The 26,445-nt window shown below is 35.7% G+C and overlaps 1 protein-coding gene across 3 annotated transcripts in view; it reads right to left on the bottom strand.

Moving 5' to 3' along the window:
- The window catches only part of LOC110894434, a 40,730-nt gene extending 17,864 nt beyond the window's left edge, over positions 1-22,866 (bottom strand). The window contains exons 1-3 of one of the 3 annotated variants that reach the window (XR_004884434.1): positions 22,049-22,866; positions 21,628-21,966; positions 17,466-17,549 (exon numbers count right to left, since the gene is read on the bottom strand). Coding sequence is in view for 1 of the 3 variants with exons in the window: in XM_022141665.2 (XP_021997357.1) it covers positions 22,049-22,097 (49 nt within the window). In the remaining 2 variants the exon portion in view is untranslated. Of the gene's footprint in view, positions 1-17,465; positions 17,550-21,228; positions 21,967-22,048 lie in introns of those variants that run through there. The other 2 variants (XR_002566319.2, XM_022141665.2) reach the window with 2 other exon arrangements.
- Positions 22,867-26,445: the final 3,579 nt, after the last annotated feature.

The raw sequence follows: 26,445 nt of genomic DNA, 5'->3' as shown, positions 1-26,445 counted from the left end.
TCTCCAATTTTCGTAGCTCATGACGAGGACAAAACTCCCTCATCATAAGAGTTCTCAATTCAGCCTATGTCTGTGCTAAAGCAACTTCAGCACCACGATCTCTCATAACCCCGTTCCACCATGTAAGCGCCCTCTTCTGAAATACACTAGAGGCGAACTCGACCTTCCTATTTTCTGGACACAGAACGTGACGGAATGTACTCTCAATGCTCTCAAACCATTGAAGGAGCCCAGTTGCCCCCTCAGTACCACTGAACTTGAGTGGTTTAGCCGAATTGAAGCTCTTGAAGTTACAAGGAGCGTTCTGATTGTTGTTGGCTTGGTTTATCTAAGCGATAATGTTTGGGAGTGCGGCAGCCATGTGCTGTGCCAGAATGTCTGCCATTTCGGCATTAGACAACGGGTTTTTATGTCGAGGAGGCATGCTAAAAAGAGGAAAACACGAGAGGAAACGAGTGAGATGATTAGATGAAAAGAATGAGATGAAACAAAATCAACAAAGCAAGGATGGTGGTCATTTGTCCGTATCACAAAGCAAACAAACGACACACAGTGACTAATCAAAGTAAATGGGTTCATAAATAATGCTTAGCGAAGACATGCTCGCCTACAAGTGAACACTCACCCCAGGAGTTCCCAGGTAAGAGTGACTGGTCCGATTATTTGGATTTGTACGAACACTCTAGCCTTAGACAGAAAACCCAGGGTACAGGCATTCACCCTTCCAGTTTGCACGTGTTCACACTATTTAGAACCCAAAACTTTGACGAGATTTTGAAAACTTGGAAGGCACAAGGCCAAAAGAATCATTCAAAAACAAATGATAAAGTTTCAAAATCAAATTGAAAAACCAAAAAGGGTTCAAAACCATATATGAAATCATTTAAAAACAGAGGATTGTTTTTCAAAAAATCGTTTTAGAAAACTGGGTTCTTGTTTTGGTGATCACCTAAGGATAGGTGAAGTGCATGTTTTAAGATCTAAACACAAGATAACTTGTGTTGGGGTCCTAGAAAGGTTATAGTCTAGGTCAAAGCATTACTAATAACCTAATTCCCTATAACCATTGGCTCTGATACCAACTCTTCTGTCACACCCCAACCACGTAAAACATCAAACCGTGGCGGAAACGTCGGGGAGTGTTGTAACAGAATTATTGTTTCACAACCATGGCATACAAAGTTATATTTTATTGAATCAAACAAACGAGTTACATCGTCTTAAAATAACTGAAACAAAGAGTACATAACAAGTTTTATCTAATCTAGCTTCATTTTATTGTCACTAAGGCCCAAGTCCACCCTAGCGTGTCACGAACGTCCTATGCATTAGCTCCTGAAATACATGTGAAAATAGGTACGTCAGCATAAAAATGCCTGTGAGATACATAGGTTTTGTGAAAATAGGATTCATGACTTATGTTTAAGAAAATGTTTAAGAAAAGTTAGTCATGAACCTTGTAAATTTGTTTTGTTTTGTAAATCGTTTAAAGAGTGATAAAATCAGATGATATGTATAAGTAAAAGAATAGTGTATGGTTAAATAAATAACCAAGTAAAATAAGTTGTAATAAATAATCTGTTTTGTAAAATAATGTCTTGTAAAAAATATGTTATTTGTAAAAATGTATAAATCCAAATTGAATGATTTAAATAATGCTACGACATGTAATACAATACAAGCACTTATATATAGGAAGTACCAGCGGCGTATCCACCATGCTTGTATCACATTACATACGTTTCGTTACTTAAACCACTTTCCCAAACAAACCACCAATGTAAATTTGCCCATGTCTAAACCAAATTGTCAAATGTCATTGTGAAAACCATGTCAAAATGTCTATGTCAAATGTCAATCATGTAGTGTGTAAACAAAATGTCATGTATGGCAAGTGAAATATGTATCTACTAAGCCATAGGTGAAAATGCACAAAACAAGGTATTGAAGTAAAACTCAGTTTAAATCAACGTTATGTTTTGTGGAAATGCATGCTACACTGAATACAAACATTTATATGGTATTGTAAAAATGCATACATTCAAGCCTTGTGACTGTGGTGATAAACCTTTAAACAAATTAAAGGTCTATCGGTTTTTATGTTTAAATCGAATTCGGTCATTCCTTCCATCCAAACATACCCAGGATGTCAGGAACGGGAGTTGTCAATTCCTATGGTACCATTACCTACTAACGAGCGGCGTGATCAAAGTTAATGAATGTATATGGTCCCACTTAAACAATCCAAATGTCATACCCAATATGTAACCATGTGATGAAAAACAAATGCACTAAGTATGATGAACATACATAGCGTGAAAAGGTAATGTAAACAATGTACTAAGTATGCGCTAAACGAACATACGTAGCATAAAATGTCATGTAAAACGATGTACTAAGTATGCACACAATGGACATACATAGCAAAAACACGATGAAAAGCATGTACTATATGTCTACCATTGAACATAACAAGCATATGATATGAAAACATGGAAAGCATGAAAGTAACAAGTAGGCACATGTGTTTCACCCCAAAATGTTTGAAAAACAGTAAAAGAGGGGACTATGTACTCACTTGAGATTGCTTAGAAGTCGTAGGATAACCACCAAGCAATGCTAGAAGATCACGGAATCAAACGGCACCTATATAGGTATCTACATTAATAAACGAACCTATCGGAGGATCGGGTAGTACGAGGGTTTGTAATCCAAATAAGTAGCGGAACTTATGTAACATGGTTTAACAAAGCCTACGTACTAAAGCGAAACCTATCCTAAGTGCTTTTGACCCGTTACGACCCGCTTAGGTAGCTTATGCTACTTTAACGCGTCGTTTGCGTAAAACGCATTTGGAATGCCTAACTAGCCCTATGACAAGCAAGATATGCCTTAACACGTTTAAAATTGTTGTTAAATCAGTTTAGATACCAAAAATTATGTTACATAGGCTTAAAATGAATTTTGGCGTAAAAAGGGTATTTTGGTAATTTACCAAAGGCACATACATTACCTATCATACAACTACTTAAACATTGTGACCATAAGGTATAACCTCGGAAGGTTATTCCCTATACAACTATAGTCACCTAAAATGTTTGGTCGGATCCTAATGATCGACCAAATGGGTCGGGTTCGAAAGCATAAGCGATTGATTAGATCGCTTACCTTTACGACCCTAAACAAGCACAAATCTAAAAGCGACGAGCTAAACATGCTAGAACATGTTTAGTAAAGTTAGAAAACAGGTTTGGTATTAAAACAAACAGTTTTAATACCCTAGAGTAGTTTGGTTACAAAATACGTGAGAAAACGCATTTTGGCCGAAACTACGACTCGTCACTGAGCCTAGATAACGTGGTAATAAGTAGGTATAGTCACTAGGGACTATAACCATCGTGATTACGCTCACGTTATGAAGTTCAAACGAACTTCGCGTTGACCATAAAGTGGTCAATGCAGAAAGTCAAACGCAGTTTGACTTTAACGATAGAAATGAACGAAAAGAACGAAGGAATACTTACAAAAGGTCCCCGCAAGCTTTGACACGATTCACTCTCAGGTAGGAAGCAAATACTTCCACTTAGAGAGCAAGAATCAGATCAAATGTGAGGAATGCAAGTGAAAGCAAGTAGGTATTTATAGATTTTCAAGAGCCGTTAGGATCGTTTCTCGAAGATTGAGCTTTGATCTCATCCGTACAAGTGGGCACATGGTATTTGGATACCATGGGCTCTCAAAAACCATCAAAATTGGCCCATAGAATGATCAAAACCATGTCCAAAAACCCTGCAAACCAGCTGCTGTTTCAGAAACTGGTTTTTCTGTTACTGGGCATCTCAGGCAGCCCGTTTAAGATATGCACATGGGCTCACGCGGGCCGCATGGCTAAGTATTCAAAAATTGCATTTTAGTCCCTGCACTTCAGAAACATGTATTTTGGCCCATTTTTTGGCACGTTTAAGCCCCGTTAACCTCATTTCAGGGCTCTAAAATGAAGTTAAAGTGTAGGGAACTCAAAACATGCTCAAAAATATCTCGGATGTCGGTTCGTTTGTTCGTACGGTATTCGCTTAATTACGACGGAATGCGCATAAGCGCGAAAGATGATCCAAATTGCGCGACGAATGGATTTTTCTCATGCCAAACACTAAAACATAATATTTTAATGCTTACATAAATTTTTGGATGTCCGGAAGTATTCAGAACGTAAGTTATGCGCGAAAATGCAAACTTATGCACTTTTTGACGCTTTTAGTCCCTGAATGACTCAAAAGTTTATTTTAGCACACCGAACCCCTCAAAGCCTTTTTCTAAGCTATGTAAAGGATATTTAGGGTGTGTTTAACTTATGGGCATGTTCCGGAATGTTTGTTACAGTTCAAATTGGCATACTTTCGCAGTTTGTCAATTTTAGTCCCTGTAAGTGAATTAACTTGATTTTGCCATACCAAAGCCTTCAAAACTTATTTCTAAGTTATGTAAAGGTTATTTAAGGTATGTTAAGCATAAATTGATGTTCCGGAGTATTTGTCATGTTAAACTGATTGCGTTTACGCACCAGTTTGCGTATAACTCTCCAGAAAGTGATATAGAGTTTGAAATCGAATAAAAGTCAAAACATGAAAAACATCAAACATCAACAAACAAACATTGGGATCAAATAACTTCATTTCATTGATAATTGAACTGTTTACAATGATTACAAGCACAGATGTCACATGTACGGCAGAGGTTACTTCTATTGGATACATCTACGTTTGAAACCCTAAATCATGTACCGTCGAGTGGTTGAAGAAGAGAATAATCATGTAAGATCTATTTTTTTATTCAGAAATTTTATTTCGTTTTATCTATTTTCTCATACTGAACATGATGAAGCCTTTTCTATCCTCAGAAGAAGAAACAGATCTCCTAGGGTTTTTTATCGTACTCGATGAACGCTTTTGTACAAGCTCCTCTTAATCGGTGACTCTGGTATGTTTGCTTTGTTGTATCATGTGATTAAGAGTAGATTTATTTTGATATGTTTTATACTTTGTCTTTCTAAAGCTTTTTTGTTGGTTTATAGAGTTTGTTGATTAGAAGCAACCTCTGCCGGACGGTTGTTGAGGAGATGGAAATGTGAAAGGTGATACCAGGTGTGTTGATAGGTAACACCAGTACAAAAGTTTAGGACATCACCAAGGTAACTTAAATTGGTGTGATTTGTTTTTTTTGTATTTCTAACGTCTTCATTTATTGTTTATTGGTGTATTGATTCATTTGAAATCCTTTGCAGATCTGCCTAACAAGTGTTGGATATAACGATGGTTGTACATAAAGTTTGATAAACATCATCCATTGTTCAATTATGAAAAACCACTGATCAAGACCAAAGTCCAGACAAGCACTGATCAACAAAATGTGAAACACTCTCCAACAACAGTGGTTCCCCATCAACATTAGTTGTTCTATCTTTGTTTATGTTAACAGTGTTTATTCTATCTTTGTTTATTTTAACAGTGTTTATATGTAACATAATTTATCCTATCACTTCAGTGTTTTGATCTGTACTATTAATTGAATAGTTGTTTCATTTTTATACTAAAAAATTCCTATACACTTGGATGAATATTAAGCACCTCATCTTGATTGTTTGGGTATAGTATTCTTGAAATTGGTTCAAACATTTGATTGTTCAAAATATTCCACTGCTGAAATACAACCTCTGTTTCTTCAATCTCCCTGTTGACCACTGATTGACCAAACATCAGTGTTTCCAAAACTGGTTGGTATCTACTGATCGGAAAAATAGCCATTGCTCACTTTTACATTGTTGACATCCAATTACATAAGAGTTCCACCAACATTATTTTCATGATAAAATTTAAAGTTTGATTAAAAAATAAAAAAAATTCTTGATGACTATTTGTTTCAAATCAAATTAGTAATTAATGCTGATTTCTTCAGCTTTGGACATTTGATTAAGCAAATTTTGAATTTCAAATTGACGGCTATTATATCTTGATTAAAGTTAAAATAAATTTTAAAAAAGTCATTATGACATTTGCTTTCAAATCAAGTCAGTAGTTACTGATAATATCATTAATTTTGAAATTCAAAATATGCAAAATGATAATTTAAATTTTTCGTTCTCTCTTTTTTTTCCTACTTTGCATATCATTTCTAATATTTAATTAATTTAATAAAGCAGCGTATAAATATATACACTACTTACCTTTGAAAATTAAATCTGAAATTTATGATGTCCAACAACAGTGTCAAACTACAACAGTGGTTCGGAATCAACTTTAGTTATTCTATTGTTTATTTGTTTATGTTAACAGTGCTTATATTGAACATTGTTTTCCGCATCAATGTTTTAAAGACTGTTAGGTTGTTAGATGTCATCACCTCAGTGTTTTATATGTAAGCATTTGTATGGCATCAGTGTTTATATGTAACAGTGTTTAGGACTGTTGTTTATATGTAACACTATTTATCACATTTGATTGTTCAAGTATTCCACTGCTGAAATACAACCTCTGTTTCTTCAATCTCCATGTTGACCACTGACCGACCGAACATCAGGGTTTCGAAAACTGGTTGGTATCCATTGATTGGAAAAAATAGCCACTGTTCACTTTTACATTGTTGACATTCACTGATATTGACCATCAGCGGTTTCCCTAAAAAAATAGTCAGAGCTCACATTTTTATTATTGATGTTGTTAATTTGTGATACATTGAAATTATCAAATGAAAACTAGAATTACAATCAAATTACCATTTATACCTAATCTTTACATTCCAATTACATAAGAGTTCCACCAACATTATTTTTATAATAAAATTTAAAGTTAAATTAAAAAATTAAAAAAAATTCTTGATGACTATTTGTTTCAAATCAAATCAGTAAGTAATGCTGATTTCTTGAGCTTTGAACATTTGATTAAGCAAATTTTGAATTTCAAATTGACGGTTATTATATCTTGATTAAAGTTAAAATAAAATTTAAAAAAGTCATTATGGCATTTGCTTTCAAATCAAGTCAGTAGTTACTGACAATGTCAGTAATTTTGAAATTCAAAATATTCAAAATGGTAATTTCAAATTTCGTTCTCTCTTTTTTTTCCTACTTTGCATATCATTTGTAATATTTAATTAATTTAATAAAGCAGCATGTAAGAATATACACTACTTTTACCTTTGAAATTAAATCTGAAATTTATGACGTCCAATAACAGTGTCAAACTACAACAGTGGTTCAGCATCAACTTTAGTTATTCTATGTTTGTTTATTTGTTTATGTTAACAATGTTTATATGTAACAGTGTTTTCCCCATGAATGTTTTATAGACTGTTAGGTTGTTAGTTGTCATTACCTCAGTGTTTTATATGTAACGATTTTTATGGCATCAGTGTTTATATGTAACAGTGTTTAGGAACAGTTTTTTTATCACATCACTTCAGTGGTTTCATCTGTACTATTAATTGAATAGTTGTTTCATCTTTATTTTAATAAAATAAAATTCCTATACACTTGGATGTTAACAGTGTTTAAGTGTTTATATTTGGTTAAGCAAAATGTGAATTTCAAATAAAATTCCTATACACTTGGATGTTAATGACTATTTGTTGTAAATCAAATCAGTAATTAATGCTAATTTCTTGAGCTTTGGACATTTGAGTTAAGGAAAATGTGAATTTCAAATTAACGGTTATTATTTCTTAATTAAATTTAAAATAAAATATAGAAAAGAAATCATGACAATTGCTTTGAAATCAAGTCAGTAATTTTGAAATTCTAAATATACAAAATGGTAATTTAAAATTGACGTTCTTTCTCTTTTTTTGCCTACTTTGCATATCATTTCTAATATTTTATTACTTTAATAAACCAGCATATAAAGATATACTCTCCCTACATTTTAAATTACATTTGCCACTACATTCAGTTAAAATTTTTATTGGATAATCGGTAAGCTTGAAGTCCAACCTTGATATTTTTTTAAGAACATCCATGCTTATTGTATTATCATATTACGTTTAACAATACTTATATTTTGCATATTCTTTTTTTTATGTACAGTCTTCAAATGGAGGTTGCAAAGGCTAGCATGCTTAACGATCTTAATACATTCTCAAACAACTATTCGATTAGAGTGAAGATTGTTAGCATTTCGAAGAAGATGATGAATAATAACAAAAATGAAATATATCGTCTTGATATGATCTTCATGGATGAGATGGTACCGTATATAGTTGTCTTATAATTTTTTTGGACATATGAAGATCCAAATGAATATAACACTTTTTTTATTTAATCGGATGTTTCATATTCTTAGGGAACTATGATTCAAGCCGGCTGTTTGCATAAGATGCTAGGAAAATTCAAGGAATTTCTTCAGTTGGATGAATGTCTTCTTATCACCAAACCTTCTCTTGCTACTAATAAGTCCTCTGCTAAGTATACCAAGAGAAATGACAAAATATCACTGTATTTCTATACTTCTGTTGAGAAATGCTTTGACTGGTCTGGACCGAATACCGTTTTAATTTCGTTAACCTCAAGGATGTTGTTAAAAATAAATTTGAAGTTAATACAGTTATTGGTATGTAAATCACTACATGATATATATCTATCGTTTTGTCTTATTGTTTTTTTTTTCTTTTGTTGTTATCACTTCTTAATGTTGTTTTCTTTTCACAATATATTTTTGTTTATAGATTGGATTGGTTATGTGGATGTATGTTTCAATCTAGAGGATACGTCAAAGAATGATGGGAGCAAGGGCAAGAGACTTAATCTTAGACTTGAAGACATTGAGTGCGTTCTTTTTATTAAGTTGTTGCATTTTGACGTTTAAACCATTATAAGGTTGCTTGATGTTATTATGTTTTATGTTAATATTTTAGAGGCCAAAAGTGTCCGATTACTTTGTGGGATGATTAAGGCTTAAACAGATGTTTGGCATTTAACAAATGTTTGGCCTTTTATATCAGATGTTTGGACTTAAACAGTTGTTTGACTTTAAACACATGTTTGACCTTAAACAGATGTTTGCCTTAAACAGATGTTCTTCTTCTATATCAGATATTTGGACTTAAACAGATGTTCGACCTTTAACAGATGTTTGGCCATAAACAGATGTTAGGCCTTAAACCAAACATCTGTTTAAGCTCAACATTTGTTTAACTATTTGTCAATATCTTATTGACTTTTGGTTAACATCTGTTTCAAATTTGGTCAACACCTTATTTTGTAAAAGAGGTACAAAAACAAAGATTTTTTCAAAATTCCAAATTACCCTATCAGATAAGTGCATTGATGTAAAAGCGGAAATGATATTATTCATATGGTCCTGTTGTGCTTTTGTTTGTCCTCTAATATGAGTTCATGATCTAATCCAGTTATTTGAAGACATTGATGTGTATCGAATGAGATGGTTGACGTATTGTGGTCGTATTACAAACAAATAGTAATTAATTAATCTAAATAACTTTCCCGAGTCCGGGAAGCAATCCCGGGTAAAAACCTAGTGTATGAATAAATAAAGTCATCTATGAATATTGATAAAAAAATATCATGGGAGTGATCGGAGGTAGCGTCTCAAGTAAGTTTGCAAGCATGTTGTATGATTTAAATAATTCAAGAAATTAGAAAATGATGGTGATGTTTGTCTTGAGACATATTTTCAGTCGAAAGAAAAGGGGGATGTGGTGTTGGTTTGTTTAACCAATCAAATCCAACACATGGAATGGAATGATGGCATGATGGTCTTCATTTATGAAGAAGTCAGAGATGGTAAGGTTGGTAGTATTGTATTACTGTATTGACTCTAGCATTCAAGTCTTGTAGACATCTAGAGAACATATAGCCAACTAACATAATTATAATAAAATTATTGATGGGTTTTGTGTATGGAGCAATTGTTCCAAAATGGTAAAATATCAAAGCTTACTATAAAAATAGTTTAAACAAAATTTAATTGGGTAATATTGGTTCATAAAATAAAATAGAATACATGATAATTATATTTATACATGTATTTGGGTGTCGTATTTGTCAGCGTTGTCAGTATTTTGTCCAGCATTAGTCCGTTACTACTTATCGTTCCGCAAGTTTTCTGAAAATCACCATACGCGCACGGTAGCGTCAGATAAGCGTCACTGGGCATTCTAATAGCCTAATTAAGTTAACTCGTGCCTTAATCACTATTTATTACCGCCTGAAACGTTTGCTAATCGCGTAATTAGAAGCCGTTAATTACCGGTTGTCACATTCTCCCCCTGTTGCAAAAAATTCGTCCTCAAAATTTAGACTATGTTATCTCCTTAGAGTTGTGTCATTCCTAGGTAAGTCCGAATAATAACAAACTGAATGACCGTGTAATCGAATCAAGACTTATTCGAATTATGTGAATTCATGGTCATTTTGCGTCAATAAGAACCTAACGGTTCAACTGAGTTTGTTCCAAAAATCGATGTCAAGTGAACGAAGCGTAGTGATACTATCACCAATGCGATCAAGTTTACGGGGTTCAACAAAAGAGGAATTTTGACAAATAGGATTCCAAATGAACGTTCACAATATGCAAATCAATTTTTGAAACAATAGAATTCACTCCCAATGGAAACTTGTGTTGGTTGTTATATAATTGAAACTCGAAATCAACAAGCTCAAATAAATAGAATCACAAAATGATTTGTCAACTATTGAACCATTAAATGAATAAAATCAACGTGTTGACATTATTGAGTTGCAAGAATACACCGAAATGAAATACAACCGAACCTGGTGTATCATCGTCTTAATACATAATTGCATTAAGACTGTTTGAATGATGTGTCCAACGAAAAGCATAAATAGTTTCGCATGAAACGACTGATCGTGATTAGCACAAGCAACAAGTTTATATCGACGCCATAAGGTGTCGTAGTGAATGAAACAATTCAATAATAGCGGTGATCGAACAAATATCACCTGTGTTTTGCATGAACGCTCGATCATTATTAGCCCAAGCTACGAGTTTATACTGACACCGCAAGGTGTCGTAGTGATCGAAATAATTCAATAATAGTGGTTACTGAACAAGCACCACCTTGTTTTGAAATCAAGTGAGAGATTCAACGAAGTAAATCTGAATATCTGTTTCAAACAATTCTCATCAGATCTTCAATTGAAAACGAGACAAATAAACAATGTTTTCGAGTAACGATGAAAAGCAATGAATATCATCAAAATGTCTGCTCGATGATGAAAGATCCGTTAAGAGGCACACCGAAATATGACATGAACTTGTGTACCATTGTCTTAACACACAATTGTATTAAGACTGCTTTAACATGATAAATCAACAAAACATATTTAATATCAATAAACAAATAAATAAATATTTAAATCTGTACACGATGTGAGCAACGAGATTAGCGCAAGCTTCAAATTTGTGAGAACGTCACCACAAGGTGATCGTGATCAAGGAAACGATTCAATGAAGTCGAAAACCAAACAAGCATGCAATGGTTCAAAGAAAATGAAGTGCTTGTTGGGATTATTTCGAATATGATGGCCTCAATCCATCATATGGAATCTTGAATCGATTATATATTACGAGCAAGTTCAACAATTGAACTTGGTTTAGTCACATTCCAACAATGAATGCATGTGTTGACAAGAGAATTTCGACATGGTTACAATGAACAAACCATGTAATGTATTCAAAAGAAAAGAGTTTCAACTAGTTCGTTGACTCGATATCAAAAAGTCAACACTTCGAAACAATGCGGGTCATCTAGATCACAATGCAAAGATCAAGTATAGCGAACGATATTTGAGCTTTGTTAAAACGACAATTTGGAGTGAAGCCCTCCAATGGTCTTCACGGATCAACGAACCACATGCGCGACAAACAATGCATGCGTACATATGAATTCATCAAAAATAAAACAATTGTGTGTTTGCTATCATGGAAGAAAATCTTTGTGGTGCAATGACTATTAGGGGGAGTAGAAATGTAAAAAAAAAAAAAAAAACTACTCATTAGATGCAAAATTCGAAATTTCAATAAAAGAAATTTAAGGACTTTACCTGGAAATTCGGGTGATAACCTGTTGTTAGACGACATTACCATGGAATGTCGAACATATCGTAGTCGCCATTGTTGAGGTAGGGAGAATGCGAAGACGTGTGACTTCTTTCACAGCGCCAACAATTGTGAGTCTCTTCAGACTAAGTATAGATTGTTGTGAAATCCCAGTTAAACGTACCTCAGCATGATTCGTGTCGCTTGCAGGATCTCGTGGCAAATTGCCTCTTTTCGATCAGTAGTTCCCCCGCTGATGGGATTAGCATCGTTGTTGTCGTGGCCAATCGTGTTTTCCAAAGGCCTTACCTCGAAAGTCATGTGTGATGTACTTCGACATCCGCTGACGTGTAGTTTAAGTTTCACGTATAGTTACGCAATAGCGTTTCATTCCACGTAGATTAACTGCTCCGGTAATTAAGAAAGCATAGACGACCTAATATAATGGCATTTGCGCGAGTTAATAATCACAGTTCCTACGTGAGGACCTTTAATGAATTTTGTCATAAGTAGACTAGGTCAAAGCATTACTAATAACCTAATTCCCTATAACCATGAGCTCTGATACAAACTTTTCTGTCACACCCCGACCACGTAAAACAACAAAACGTGGCGGAATCGTCGGGGAGTGTTGTAACAGAATCATTGTTTCATAACACATGGAAAAATTGAAATTTTGTTTTATTGATTAAATGAGTTACAATGTCTTAACAAACAAAGATGTATAACATAATTAACTAGTCTTGCGTCTGTTATTGTCACTAAGGCCCAAGTCCGCCTATATGTATCTTGACCAATCCTATGCATCATCTCCTGAAACACATGTGAAAATAGGTACGTCAGCATAAAAATGCCGGCGAGTACATAGGTTTTATTGATTTAGGATTCATGACTTATAAGTTTAGAAAAAAAAGTTGTTTAACAAAAGTCAGTCATGATCCTTCTAAAATGTTTTTGTTTTATAAATCATTTGAAAAGCAATGATAAGGTAGATGATATGTAAAAGAGTAATGTAAGGTTAAAGGAATAACCAAGTAAAAAGGAGTTTATATAAAATAAGTTGTTTGTAAAACAATGTCTTGTGAAAAATATGTTATATGTCTAAACTGAAATGATTTAAACAACGCTGCGATATGTAATATCATACAAACACTTATATATAGGAAGTACCAGTGGCGTATCCACCATGCTTGTATCATATTACACACGCCTCGTTACTTAAATCACTTACCGAAACAAACCACCAATGTAAGATGTCTATGTTTAAACCAATTGCTAAATGTATTGAATAATATGTCAAAATGTTTATGTCAAGATGTAAATCATGTAATGTATAACCAAAATGATATGTATGGCTAGTGAAATGCATCAACTAAACCATAGGTAAAATGCACAAAACAAAGTATTGAAGTAAAACTTGGTTTAAATCAAAGTTATGTTTTGTGGAAATGCATGCTATACTGATACAAACATCTATGCGGTGTTGTGAAAATGCATACATTCAAGCTTTGCGACTGTGGCGATAAACCCCTAAACGAATTTAAAGGTCTATCTGTGTAAATGTATATCGAATTCGGTCATTCCTTCCACCCAAACATACCTAGGATGTCAGGAACGGGAGTTGTCAATTCCTATGGTACCACTACCTACTAACGAACGACGTGATCAATGTTAATGAATGTATATTGTCCCATTTAAACAAACCAAATGTCATACCAAAATGTAAGCATGTGATGTGATGTGATGTGAATGTACTAAGTATGAACTAAATGAACATACATAGCATGTGATGTGATGTAAAACAATGTACTAGTATGATGAACATACATACCATGAAAAGGTAATGTAAATCAAATGTACTAAGTATGATGAACATACACAGCATGTGATGTAAAACAATGCACTAGGTATGCACTAAATGGACATACATAGCGTGAAATGTAATGTAAATCAAATGTACTAAGTATGCGCTAAGCAAACATACATAGCATAAAATGTCATGTAAAACGATGTACTAAGTATGCACACAATGGACATACATAGCAAAAACATAATGAAATCATGTACTAATAGTGTACTAATGAACATAGCAAGTATATGATATGAAAACATGGAAAGCGTGAAAGTAACAAGTAGGCACATGTGTTTCACCCCAAAATGTTTGAAAAACAGTAAAAGAGGGGACTATGTACTCACTTGAGATTGCTCAATAGACTTTAGATGTCCACCAAGCAAAGCTAGAGGGATCACGGAATCAAACGCCACCTACTATAGGTATCTACATTAATAAACGGACCTATCGGAGGATCGGGTAGTACGAGGGTTTGTAAACCAAATAAGTGTGGGAACTTATGTAATATGGTTTAACAAAGCCTATATACTAAAACGAAACCTATCCTAAGTGCTTTTGACCCGTTACGACCCGTTTAGGTAGCTTATGCTACTTTAACGCGTCGTTCGCGTAAAACGCGTTCGGACCGCCTAACTAGCCCTATGACAAGTAAGATATGCCTTAACATGTTTAATATTGTTGCCAAATCAGTTTAGATGTCAAAAGTTATGTTACTTATGCTTAAAATGAATTTTGGCGCAAAAAGGGTATTTTGGTAATTTTCCTAAGGCATATAAACTACCTATCATACAACTACTTAAACGAAGTGACCATAAGGTATAACCTTGGAAGGTTATTCCCTATACAACTATGGTCACCTAAAGTGTTCGGTCGGATCCTAATGATTGACCAAATGGGTCGGGTTCGAAAGCATAAGCGATTGTTTAGATCGCTAACCTTTACGACCCTAGACAAGCACAATTCTAAAAGTGACGAGTTAAACATGTTAAAACATGTTTAACAAAGTTTAAAAACAGGTTTGGTATCAAGACAAAGGGTCTTGATACCCAAAAGTAGTTTGGTTACAAAATACGCAAGAATACGCATTTTGGCCGAAACTACGACTCGTCACTGAGCCTAGATAACGTGGTAATCAGTAGGTATAGTCACTAGGGACTATAACCATCGTGATTACGCTCACGTTATGAAGTTCAAACGAGCTTCGCATTGACCATAAACTTGTCAATGCAGAAAGTCTAACACAGTTTGACTTTAACGCTAAAACGAAAGAAAACACGAAAGAATACTTACAGAAGGTCCCCGCAAGATTTGACCCGAGTCACTCTCAGGTAGGAAGCATATACTTCCACTTAGAGAGTGTAGAATGAGATTTAAATGTGAGGAAATGAGGTGCAACATGGAGGGGGTATTTATAGGTGTAGTAGAACCGTTAAGATCGTTCGTCGAATAACGTACTTTAATCATAACCGTACACATGTGCCCATGGTTTTGTAAAACCATGGGAGCCCCTAGAATGAGTCCATGGTATAATAAAAACCATATAATATTAGCCCATGGTATTGCAAAACCATGGGTTAAAACCATCAAATCTCAAAAGTGGACCAAGTTCAATGTATCTGCCAGAAATTTCAAAAATGGTCCCTACACTTGTAAAACTTGATTTGTTTTGCACTTTTAAGCCCCGTTAACCCCATTTCAAGGCTCTAAAATAAACTTAAAGTATAGGGAACTTAAAAAATGCTCAAAAACATCTCGGATGTCGGTTCGTTTGGTCGTACGGTTGTGTTGTTCGGTTAATTACGATGGAAATCGTAATGAACACAAAAACGATCCAAATTACGCGACAAATGGAATTTTTCTTATACCAAACACTAAAATAAAATATTTTAATGCTTACATAAATTTTTGGATGTCCGGATGTATTCAGGACGTAAGATATGTGCGAAAATGCAAACTTATGCACTTTTGACGCTTTTAGTCTCTTTTGATCAAATAAGTTTATTTTAGCATACCGAACCCCTCAAAGCCTATTTCTAAGCTATGTAAAGGATATTTAGGGTATGTTTAACTTATGATCAAGTTCCGGAATGTTCGTTACAGTACGAATCGGCATACTTTCGCAGTTTGTCAATTTTAGTCCCTGTAAGCGAATTAACTTGGTTTCGGCACACCAAACCTTCCAAAACTTATTTCTAAGTTGTATAAAGGTTATTTGAGGTATGTTAAGCCCATGTCACTATTACGGAGTGTTTGTTGCATTAAACTGGTTATATTTACACATCAGTACGCGTATAACCTTCCAGAAAGCGATTTAGAACCCGAAATTGAACAAGAATTGATATGTGCAAATGATACACATATTTATACAAATCCCAAGTATGAAACACAATATTCCATTGGTTTGCTATTTGTTTGATGGTTGAAGTGACACAGTTGTCACTGTTAAAGCCTAGGTATCTCTACAGAAACCTAATTCGCTGAAACCTATAGCTCTGATACCAATCTGTCACACCCCGAAATATCGGAGCTGGCGTGACTGGACTGGTATCTTCATTGCACAGCGGAAGCAAAAAAAAGCTAAGACTTCTAGGAAATGAACGCCTGCTAAGTACTCGAATTCCCATGGGTCTCCTATTCCAACCGTGCCAAAGTTTTGAAAATGGAACCTAAGAAAGAACATGCGAAAAAAGTCAACATAAAGTTAAGCGAGTTCATAGTTTGTTACGAAAAAGATTTTAAACAAATCCTTTTGTTCACCGGTTTAAATATTGTAGAGAAAATTTAGTAAAATCACTTTCTCGACATGTTATATGAAAACTGTGGGTCTAGCCCACGAGAGTCTTTGTGCATTGCACGAGAGAGAATGGGCCGAGCCCAAACGAACCTTTGTAAGCAGGATCAGTGCTTCCTCTTACTTAGGTATAACTTGAAAAACGTTACCAAAGTTTGTAATTCATGTATTTGTGAGTTTCCATCAAATGAATCTTATGAATATATGAAAGTTTTAGTGTTGTAAATGGGTATGTAAAGCGTCTATGAACAGGTTGATTATTAATGTTTCGCGAGGTCATTAACGTATGCGGCGACACACAAAGTACTCAACCTGTGTAGACGGTTTTTTGTGTCGAATCACCTCGACTGTGCAGAATCACCTCGAGTGTGTGAATCACTTAGACTGTGTCGAATCACCTCGACTGTGTGAATCACCTCGACTGTGTAGAATCACCTCGACTGTGTCGAATCCCCTCGACTGTGTCAAATCACCTCGACTGTGTCGAATCACCTCGACTGTGTCGCCCGTACCCATTAGAAAATCATGCACGTTTCGTAAATATGCGCACGTTTTGTAAAACCGGTATGTTTGATCGAAATCATTCGTAAACCATTTAAGTTCCTTGAAATTCATTCGCAACACGGTTTAGAAATATGAGTTTTCGTTCATCGAAAAGTTGTTTATTTTTTGCAAAACTTGCATGTATTTCCACCCCCAAAAACATTTATAAAAATGTAAAACAGTAAAAAGTGGGGGTTATGAACTCACCTGGACTTCCATGTGCAATGCTAGCCTAGCGTGATTCCGTAGTGTCGTTCCAAGAACGTGTATTAGCTAGCGTGTAACTAAAGCATTCCTAATCAAGAAATAATTATAAGTTTCTAATTAGACGTAGCTAAACTACGTGTCCGAGCTCTACCGAATCGTTAACTAAACGACTCTAAGGTAGTGTTATTATCTTGGTTTTGAAATAACCAAATTATGGTTATTGGATCCCATTTATAATCGGGATAAACACTAAGTCTCGTAAACGACTAAGTTTCTAAGTGATTAAGATATACATACACTTATATATATATAAACATAACTATATATACGGAGTCGTATTAGTCGTCGTGAATTAGAAATATGTAGATCTGTTAGTGCATGCGTCTGTCGACTCCGTCTTGTATCGAGTCTTGTACTAAGAATGTTAGATCAGGGCACGTAGTTCGAGATAATAGTTAATTTCGCTTGAAAAGGTAATTCCGCTTGAAAACAACATTCATGTAATTCCGCACGGAATTAGATTCCGTGTGAAATCTAATGCCGTTTGTAACCATTTCATGCGGAATTAAACGGCTATAAATATCCTTCAAACGAAATCATTTGTAACTTTTCCGGTTTCAGTGCCGAACTGCTGCCGAAGTGTCGTCTCGCTGTAAATTGTTGTCAAATCAATCAAATCGACAATTAAAGTGTATATCTTGCTGAATTGACCTTGATACGTCTGTTTCCCGCCTTTCGTATCACGCATAAACTCTTCTGAATGACTCGTTCGGGTCCGTAATCTATTCTACAAGTGGTATCAGAGCTCAGGAGGAAGAATTCATACCAATTCAGCTGCAAATTCTGATTTCTACACCTTCTTTTTCAAATTAAACTTGATTTTATGGTCAAAATGCTTTGATTTTCAAACATCATGTGCGCAATACTGTTTTAACAAACCCTAGTGTTGGTAACTCGGCATCACCCAAGGCTGGTCAGGCTTGGGTGGATATATTCTTTGATTAAAAACCTGACTTGCTGGAGCTCTCAGGTTGGTAAGAGTGGAGCAGGAATCAGCATCATTCTTTGTATCAGATTTGATTATGCATACTTACAAGTAGTAATTAGTTTGATCTACAAGTGGTAAATCAGGGACATTAAATTGTACTTGATTTTCTACAAGTGGTTAAAAAATGGGGTTCAATTCGTTGTAAAGAAGAAAGAAACAAAGTGATGATCTCATCCCCAACTTTACAAGTGGTAAAATCAACAAAACTAATTTTCCAAAAAAACCATTTTGATTAAAACAAACTTAAGTGTTTTGAGATAATAATGGGAAAATAGTTTGTTGTAAGGGGGAGTTCTGATTGTTTATGCCAAGTGGATGGCGAATTGAAGCATTTCGAATCAGTTGTCACTCTATTTGTACAGTTTGTTTTCAAATTTCTTTAAATGTTTTTGAATTTTAGGGGGAGTAAGAAATTTCAGAAAATCCAAAAACATTAGAAAATTTGAAAAAGCCAAAAACATGATAAAATTTGAAAACGAGTTTTGTTGAAAAAAGAGGAAATGATAGTACATCAGTGGACTATCACAACACGCTAAAGAATTGTAAAGTTAAAAATGTGATAAACAATCTCACTGCGGATATGCCAGTAGGTTTTTACACAATTAGTAGGTTGTTTTTCGAGATATAAACATAAATTTCAAACTTGCTTATCTCGTGGGTAACATTTTTTGGATATATGGGTAATCCCCGAAATCTTGTTTGAAAGGTCCCTCTTTCTGAGATACTAGGTCTTTATACTCAGTGATATCTGGGGTATTATCCCGGGACTTCTAATTTTGTGGAAGCAATGGCCTAGTCCCCGTATAATACTTTGCATTTACTTGAAATATAGCATCACCCTCAGTACAAAAATGATGAAACATTGAAAAATGCTAATCATGTACTGTTGAAGAAAAGATTCTCTAAAGGGAACACACCAAAAGACGAGCCGTCATCTCTCTGCTGAATGGAAGTTCTGACCTGAGCTCTCACAGTTTCGCATTTAACCCTTTACAGATATCGTCTAGGTATACTCACCTGTAAGACCTAATATTGGGATCTGGATACGGGAGTATATTCAAGTGGTGGGACACGCGAATAAGTTTAAGTCTCTAAAACATTAATCTCGTATCTCGAAACAATTGAAATTTGTGTGAAAATTTAAGTGGATCAGTATACTGACAATCTAGGTGAAATGTTTAGAACTTAAAATGTCTAAAGCTTAACGGTGTTGGTGATTTGTCTCAAAAACTAATATGATCCTCTTACACAAACTCACAAAAATATTGTCTGTAAATATTTCTTTATTGCATTTCTTTCAAAACAAAAATCCAAAAAGATTTGAGAGTGTTTTAGCATAAAATTTTGAAAAATTCAAAAGATTTTCGACAACTGGTGATTGAAGACCTGATTTTCAAAATTCCAAGTGCTAAACATGATGATCATTTTGTGAGGGGGAGTTTGTGTTTTTGCTTACAAGTAGTGTTCAGAAGTTTTTAAAATGATAAATCATTCTGGATAAATTTGAGGGGAAGTTTGGTTATATAAATTTTTCAAATGTTAAATCTTTAAAATTTATTATGAGATAGAGGTTGTGCAGGATAGCCTGGATTCTGAGTCTGAGTATAAAGCCAGGTCACGCTTCTGATCCTGTGAAAGCCAGACTGCGGTCTAGCATATCGAAAGGGGGAGTCTGAAGATACCTGAGTAGATATGAGCCAGGTTCCGATTCTGAAGATAAAGTTCATGCAAGCTGATAATGCTGATAAACTTAAGGAATCAAGAGATCTGATCAAGAGAATTAGAGAGAACCAAGAGCCAAGTTCAGATCCTGGTAAAGGAGAAGATTATTTGTTCAAGGAGAGTCGATTAGTGTTGATAAAAGAAAAGAGAAAGATTTTAGGATGCTTTACAATGTCAGATACTTCGAAAGAGCCCAAAGACTAATAAAGACTGAAGATGTTGAAGACTCGACACTTAAGACTCGTCAACATTCGAGGAGGAGTCTGTTAGTGCATGCTTCTGTCGACTTCGTCTTGTATCGAGTCTTGTACTAAGAATGTTAGATCAGGGCACGTAGTTCGAGATAATAGGTAATTTCGCTTGAAAAGGTAATTCCGCTTGAAAACAACATTCATGTAATTCCGCACGGAATTAGATTCCGTGAGAAATCTAATTCCGTTTGGAACCATTTCATGCGGAATTAAACGGCTATAAATATCCTTCAAACGAAATCATTTGTAACTTTTCCGGTTTCAGTGCCGAACTGCTGCCGAAGTGTCGTCTCGCTGTAAATTGTTGTCAAATCGACAATTAAAGTGTATATCTTGCTGAATTCACCTTGATACGTTTGTTTCCGCCTTTCGTATCAAGCATAAACTCTTCTGAATGACTCGTTCGGGTCCGTAATTGATCCTACAAGATCGATAGTGGCACGTCGCGTTGTAGCTTTCGTACGATGAAAGTACATTCATTGTGTATTCGAAATCTGGACGATTGAAATAAATATAATTAATTATATTTATTTTATATGATTTTCGAATATTAAATGTTTGAAGTATATAAATCTCGAATTCCGACGTTCGAAATAAATATAGACGATTATATTTATTTTATAAAATAACATGAGGTAACGGCGTTGAAATAAATAAAAATCGTTATATTTATTTTATGAAAGTATTCGGAAGTGTCGATGCTCGAATAAATATAGATAATTATGCTTATCTAAATAAGTGTCAGGTTTCGTTAAGTTGTAACTTGCGTGTCGTCGAAATGTTATAATTTCAGCTTATAAGTTATAAAACGTCACTAAAATAAATATACTTTTACATTTATTTTATAAGAAACTTAGACTCCGATAAGTGTCGTTGTTAAGAATTAAACGCGTTTTATAATTCGGGTTTTAACGAAAATCGGGTAGAGTTTCCTCTGTTTTTGGAATAACCCGACAACAAGAGTTGTCGTATTTTGTCAAAATTCAACAATTTATTCAACAAACAAACAATGTATATGTAATTCTTGTCGAATATATCAAAATGTAACTAATTTTTTTTAATCGAATCGGTTCAAGCTCAGATCGCGTATAAGTGTGAAATCTATAACTGTATAAAGAGAAATTTCGTGTCAATTAAATATTTACCGGGTCTTGCGGCTGCCTTTGTTGACTGCCGTTGACCTGATGTTGACCCGTTTGACCATCTTCGACCGAATTCGGACCGCACTATATCTGAACCAAAACTGATCCATGGTCAAACCGGGCCGTGCCTAAACTGAACCGAGTTGACCGCTGAGTTGACTGAGCTATCTGTGTTGACCCGAGTTGACTCGGGTTTGACCGAGTTAACCCGCATCACAACCCGAGCCAAAAATGAACTGATCCGTGACACCCGACATTTGAACCGAGCCTTGAATCTTGTCTTAAACGTGACCCGAAACAGAACCGCCACCACTTCTGCCATCATCATCAGCACATCAACTCCTGAATCAACAACCAACCAGAGTGGGGATCGAAAACACGGATCTATAAGAATCTGAAAAGAAAATGAGGATTTTGAACTCACCTGCTTCGGACTTGAGAGATACGGCTGCCGGAGACCAAACTCCATTCATCGTTGTTCATAACAGAAAAGTAAAGCTCACCAGTCAACCTTCATCATCCTCATCAGCTTCGTCGGGCCTGTCGAAGGTTTGTCGAAGCCATAATCGTCGCCGATCAGACACCCCCGTCTTTTGTCATCACCATCATCACCATCGTCATCGGAAATTTCGTGAGGGGGGGGGGTCGTGGACTGCAGTGCCGCTGAGACCCACCATCGCCATGCACCGCCTCCACCACCGTGCACCGTCTCCACCGCCGTGGTTGGTCAATTCCTTTAAGATCTGAAGTGTTTTGTTTGAGATGTGTGAGATGGGTAGGACCTGATTTTCATGTGTGTGTAGTAGAGATTGAGGGATGAAGGTGAAATGGATAAGGTTTGGCTGGGAGTTTAGAGCCGAGAGAGAGTTGAAGGTTTGAGTTTTTTTTTTTTTTTTTTTTTGATAGACATGTATGAATAAATAAAGTCATCCGTGAATATTGATAAAAAATATCATGGGAGTGATGGGAGGTAGAGGCTCAAGTAAGTTTGCAAGCATGTTGTAGGATTTAAATAATTCAACAAATTAGAAAATGATGGTGATGTTGATCTTGAGACATATTTTCAGTCGAAAGAAAAGGGGGATGTGGTGTTGGTTTGTTTAACCAATCAAATCCAACACATGGAATGGAATGATGGCATGATGGTCTTCATTTATCAAGAAGTCAGAGATGGTAAGGTTGGTAGTATTGTATTATTGTATTGACTCTAGCATTCAAGTCTTGTAGACATCTAGAGAACATATGGCCAACTAAAATAATTATAATAAAATTGTTGATGGGTTTTGTGTATGGAGCGATTGTTCCAAAATGGTAAAATATAATTGGGTAATATTGGTTCATAAAATAAAACAGAATACATGATAATTATATTTATACATGTATCTGGGTGTCGTATTTGTCGGCGTTGTCAGTATTTTGTCCAGCATCAGTCCGTTACTACTTATTGTTCCGCAGTTTTTTTGAAAATCACCATACGCACACGGTAGCGTTAGATAAGCGTCACTGGGCATTCTAATAGCCTAATTAAGTTAATTCGTGCCTTATTCACTATTTATTACGGCCTGAAACATTTGCTAATCGTGTAATTAGAAGCCGTTAATTACCGGTTGTCACACCCACATCCTTGGATCGATACTTGGTTCTTACTGATACTTTACTACATATATGACGAGGTGCACTTGCCCTTTCGTGTGTGTTTTAATGTTGAAGTATAAATCATTTTTATAAATTTAAAACTGAATCGTGTGTAAAATTCATTGTACAAACATGTATATACACGCACACATCACTGTTGATGCAGTATGTCTAAAGCCTATGTCTTAAGTCTAGGGTCTAAATATGTCAAGTTTGTATAGTTTAGGGGTCAAATATGTAAAGTTTTAGTTTGTTTATTGGCTGTCCATTTGAAAATAGTCCGTTTGAGTTTCAAACGGAAGGGTATGTATGCTGGCCGTTTGAAACGGTGTGTGTTATTTCAAACGGTCAGGAATGCCTATATATAGGTTTGTGTGCTTTTCATTCCAAACGGTCAGATCTGAAGTGTACTGTTACTCTGCCGAAATTTCAAGTCAAAGTGAATGAAAAGCAAGTAGTTAAAGTATCTGCAACGTCTCGTCATCTATTTTCTACTATTTCTTACTGATTCTGCTCTGATTGAGTGTTTCCGCCACTCAATTAGTGTGTATTGCTCAAATTGACTCATTCTAGAGGTCAAACTGATCCTACAATTGGTATCAGAGCCAGTTGTGAGTGATTACACTTGAATCAGTTGGTTTTTCAGCTCAGAAAAGGATTACAGAACATTTGGTCGGTTAAATTGGACTGAATTTTTGACAGAGTGTGTGAAACTATCTACTAATCAATCCTTGTGAATATCAGATCTTGATTCAACCTAAAAGTTAGAAAAATTGACTAAAAACTACCTTCCGTTTGAACGAAGAAATGGTGTCCGTTTGAAAAGTCATCCCATCGTTTGAAAAATCAGGTTCCATCGTTTGAAAGTTGATCCCATCATTTGAAAGTTGATCCCATCGTTTGAAAGTTGATTCCCTCGTTTGAAATTGAATCCCATCGTTTGAAATGGATCCTATCGTTTGAAACCCACCGTTTGAACCTGATCTCATCGTTTGAACCTGATCCCACCGTTTGAACTTGATCCCATCGTTTGAAAAGTGACTGTCCGTTTGAAACCGTTGTGTAAACTACAATTTGTCGTTTGAGACTGTTTCACCGTTTGAATATTAGCAGTCCGTTTGAATCAACAGTCCATTTGAAAATATACAATTCGTTTGAAAGAGTGTTTTCGTTTGAAATGGATAATCAGGATTTTTACAACATGTTTTCGGGAGTTGGTGCTACTCAAAGTCCAGCGAGCATCATGCAAAACGTCAACTTAGAAAACAAACTGGGAACCATGCAGAAGCCACCAAAGTTGATGAGTTTAGATGAATATTCGGGATGGTCCGGGAGATTCAAAAATTGGGTGCAGGCCAACCATCTAGAGTGCTAGATAAAAATCGAACGGAAGTATGTTCCTCCGGTAGACGGGTTGAATATGTTGAAGACCATCGCAAGTCTTACAGATGCAGAGCAGATTGAATTCAAAGCAGAAAAGAAGATGGTTAGCATTCTGCAGCAAGCGATAAAAGAGGATATTCTAGTTCTGCTACAGCACGATGATAGTGCACAGTCGATATGGCAAGCTTTAGAAAAGAAATTCAAAGGCAGTGCGTCGATGATCAAGAGTAAGAAAGCACTGATAAAGAAAGAATTTGATATATTCACGGGAATTAAAGGTGAATCGACAAAGCAGCTTATCGAAAGGTATTGTCATCTGGTGGTAGAGATGAGAAGGTTGAAAATCGAAAAGACGAATGAGGAGTGGATAGACAAGTTATGTGATGCGCTTCCCTATGAGGAATGGGGAACTTATTTGATGATGTTGAAAAATAGTTCAGATTTTGTGAACTATAGTTTGAGTGTGTTTATAGAGAAGATCGAGGCTCATGAATTGGAATTGGTAAAGATAAAAAAGATGAACTCAGCGAATATGCCACAACATGTATCTTTGTATTATAAGAATAGTTCGGCAACATCGAATGTTCAGAGTCCGAAGATTCAAACCGGGTTTAGTGCAGACAACACTTCATCTGCTGCTCCAAATGCCTATCAGTCGAGTCAGTCGACTCCATTTGCCAACTACGAGCCGAATGTCAAAGTCTCAGAGCAGAATTCTCCTCAAAGTTCTACAGGGTCAAATCAACAGATGTTTGTGTCCGGTGTGCAGTGTAACATTGCAGTTAACATCAAGAATGGGAATGAAATCACCGAGAATGCAGCCAAGCAGCACATCGCGTTACTGGTGTCAGTTCTAGAAGCTTATGAAGGTTTGGTCGCTGGTAGGATCGGTAATCCTGATATGACTAAAGAGGATTACGATCAGATCGATCCGGAAGAACTGGAACTGATAGATATAAAGTGGTGTATGGCGAGTCTGGTACGAAGAGCTCAACGCTTTATGGAGATCACTGGTAGAAGCAGTTTGTCAGGCCCTGATCAGAAATTAGGGTTCGATAAGTCAAAGGTTACTTGTTTTAAGTGCAAAGAACGTGGTCATTTCAAGCGCGAATGTCCCAATCGTGAAGTGCAGAATCATCAGAACCCGTTTACAAACGACTATTACAGACAAGCTATATATCATCGACCAAATCAACAATCTGCTGTTCAGAGGCCTCAGATTGAGAACAAACCAGAGAAGGCGCTTATCGTAAATCAAGATGATGAGAAGGTTGCGTCTGGGTTTAGTTGGGACAAGTATATTCCAGGAAAGGATGATCAAGCAATGATGGCTGAGGTAGTTGAGATTACCGAGACAGTTGCAGAGTCGAAGGATGAGGTGGTTACTGAGAATGTCGGTGAAGTAGTTTCTGAAAGTGTTTTTGAGTCTGGTTCTGAGGTGGTTGAGGAAGTAGTTACTGAGATGGTAGATGAAGTTTCTGAAGTGGTGGTTGAAGAAGTTGTTGAGGTTGTTGATCAAGTGATTCCGGAGGTTGTTGAAAAGGTTTCTACAGATAGTTCTGCAAAAGCTGAGGAATCTGTGACAGAAGTTCTCAATTTTCAATCACGACAGGAGGAATTTGTCTATACTATGAAATCAATTCTACCTTCTAACGTTTTTGATTCTTTTGCAGATTATTTTGAAGAGCCAAGAACTGGAACGTGTCCGAGATTTGAAGCAGAGAAAGAAGAAGTCGAGGAGATGATCGATGTGTCGAAGGAAATGACTGAAGAAGCTCTAAAGGAAATTGCAGACAAAGCGTT

Source organism: Helianthus annuus, chromosome 16 (genome assembly GCF_002127325.2).
Source record: "Helianthus annuus cultivar XRQ/B chromosome 16, HanXRQr2.0-SUNRISE, whole genome shotgun sequence".
Lineage (NCBI taxonomy): Eukaryota > Viridiplantae > Streptophyta > Magnoliopsida > Asterales > Asteraceae > Helianthus > Helianthus annuus.
Note: the sequence above shows the minus strand (reverse complement) of the source record. Positions and strands in the feature narration are given on the sequence as shown.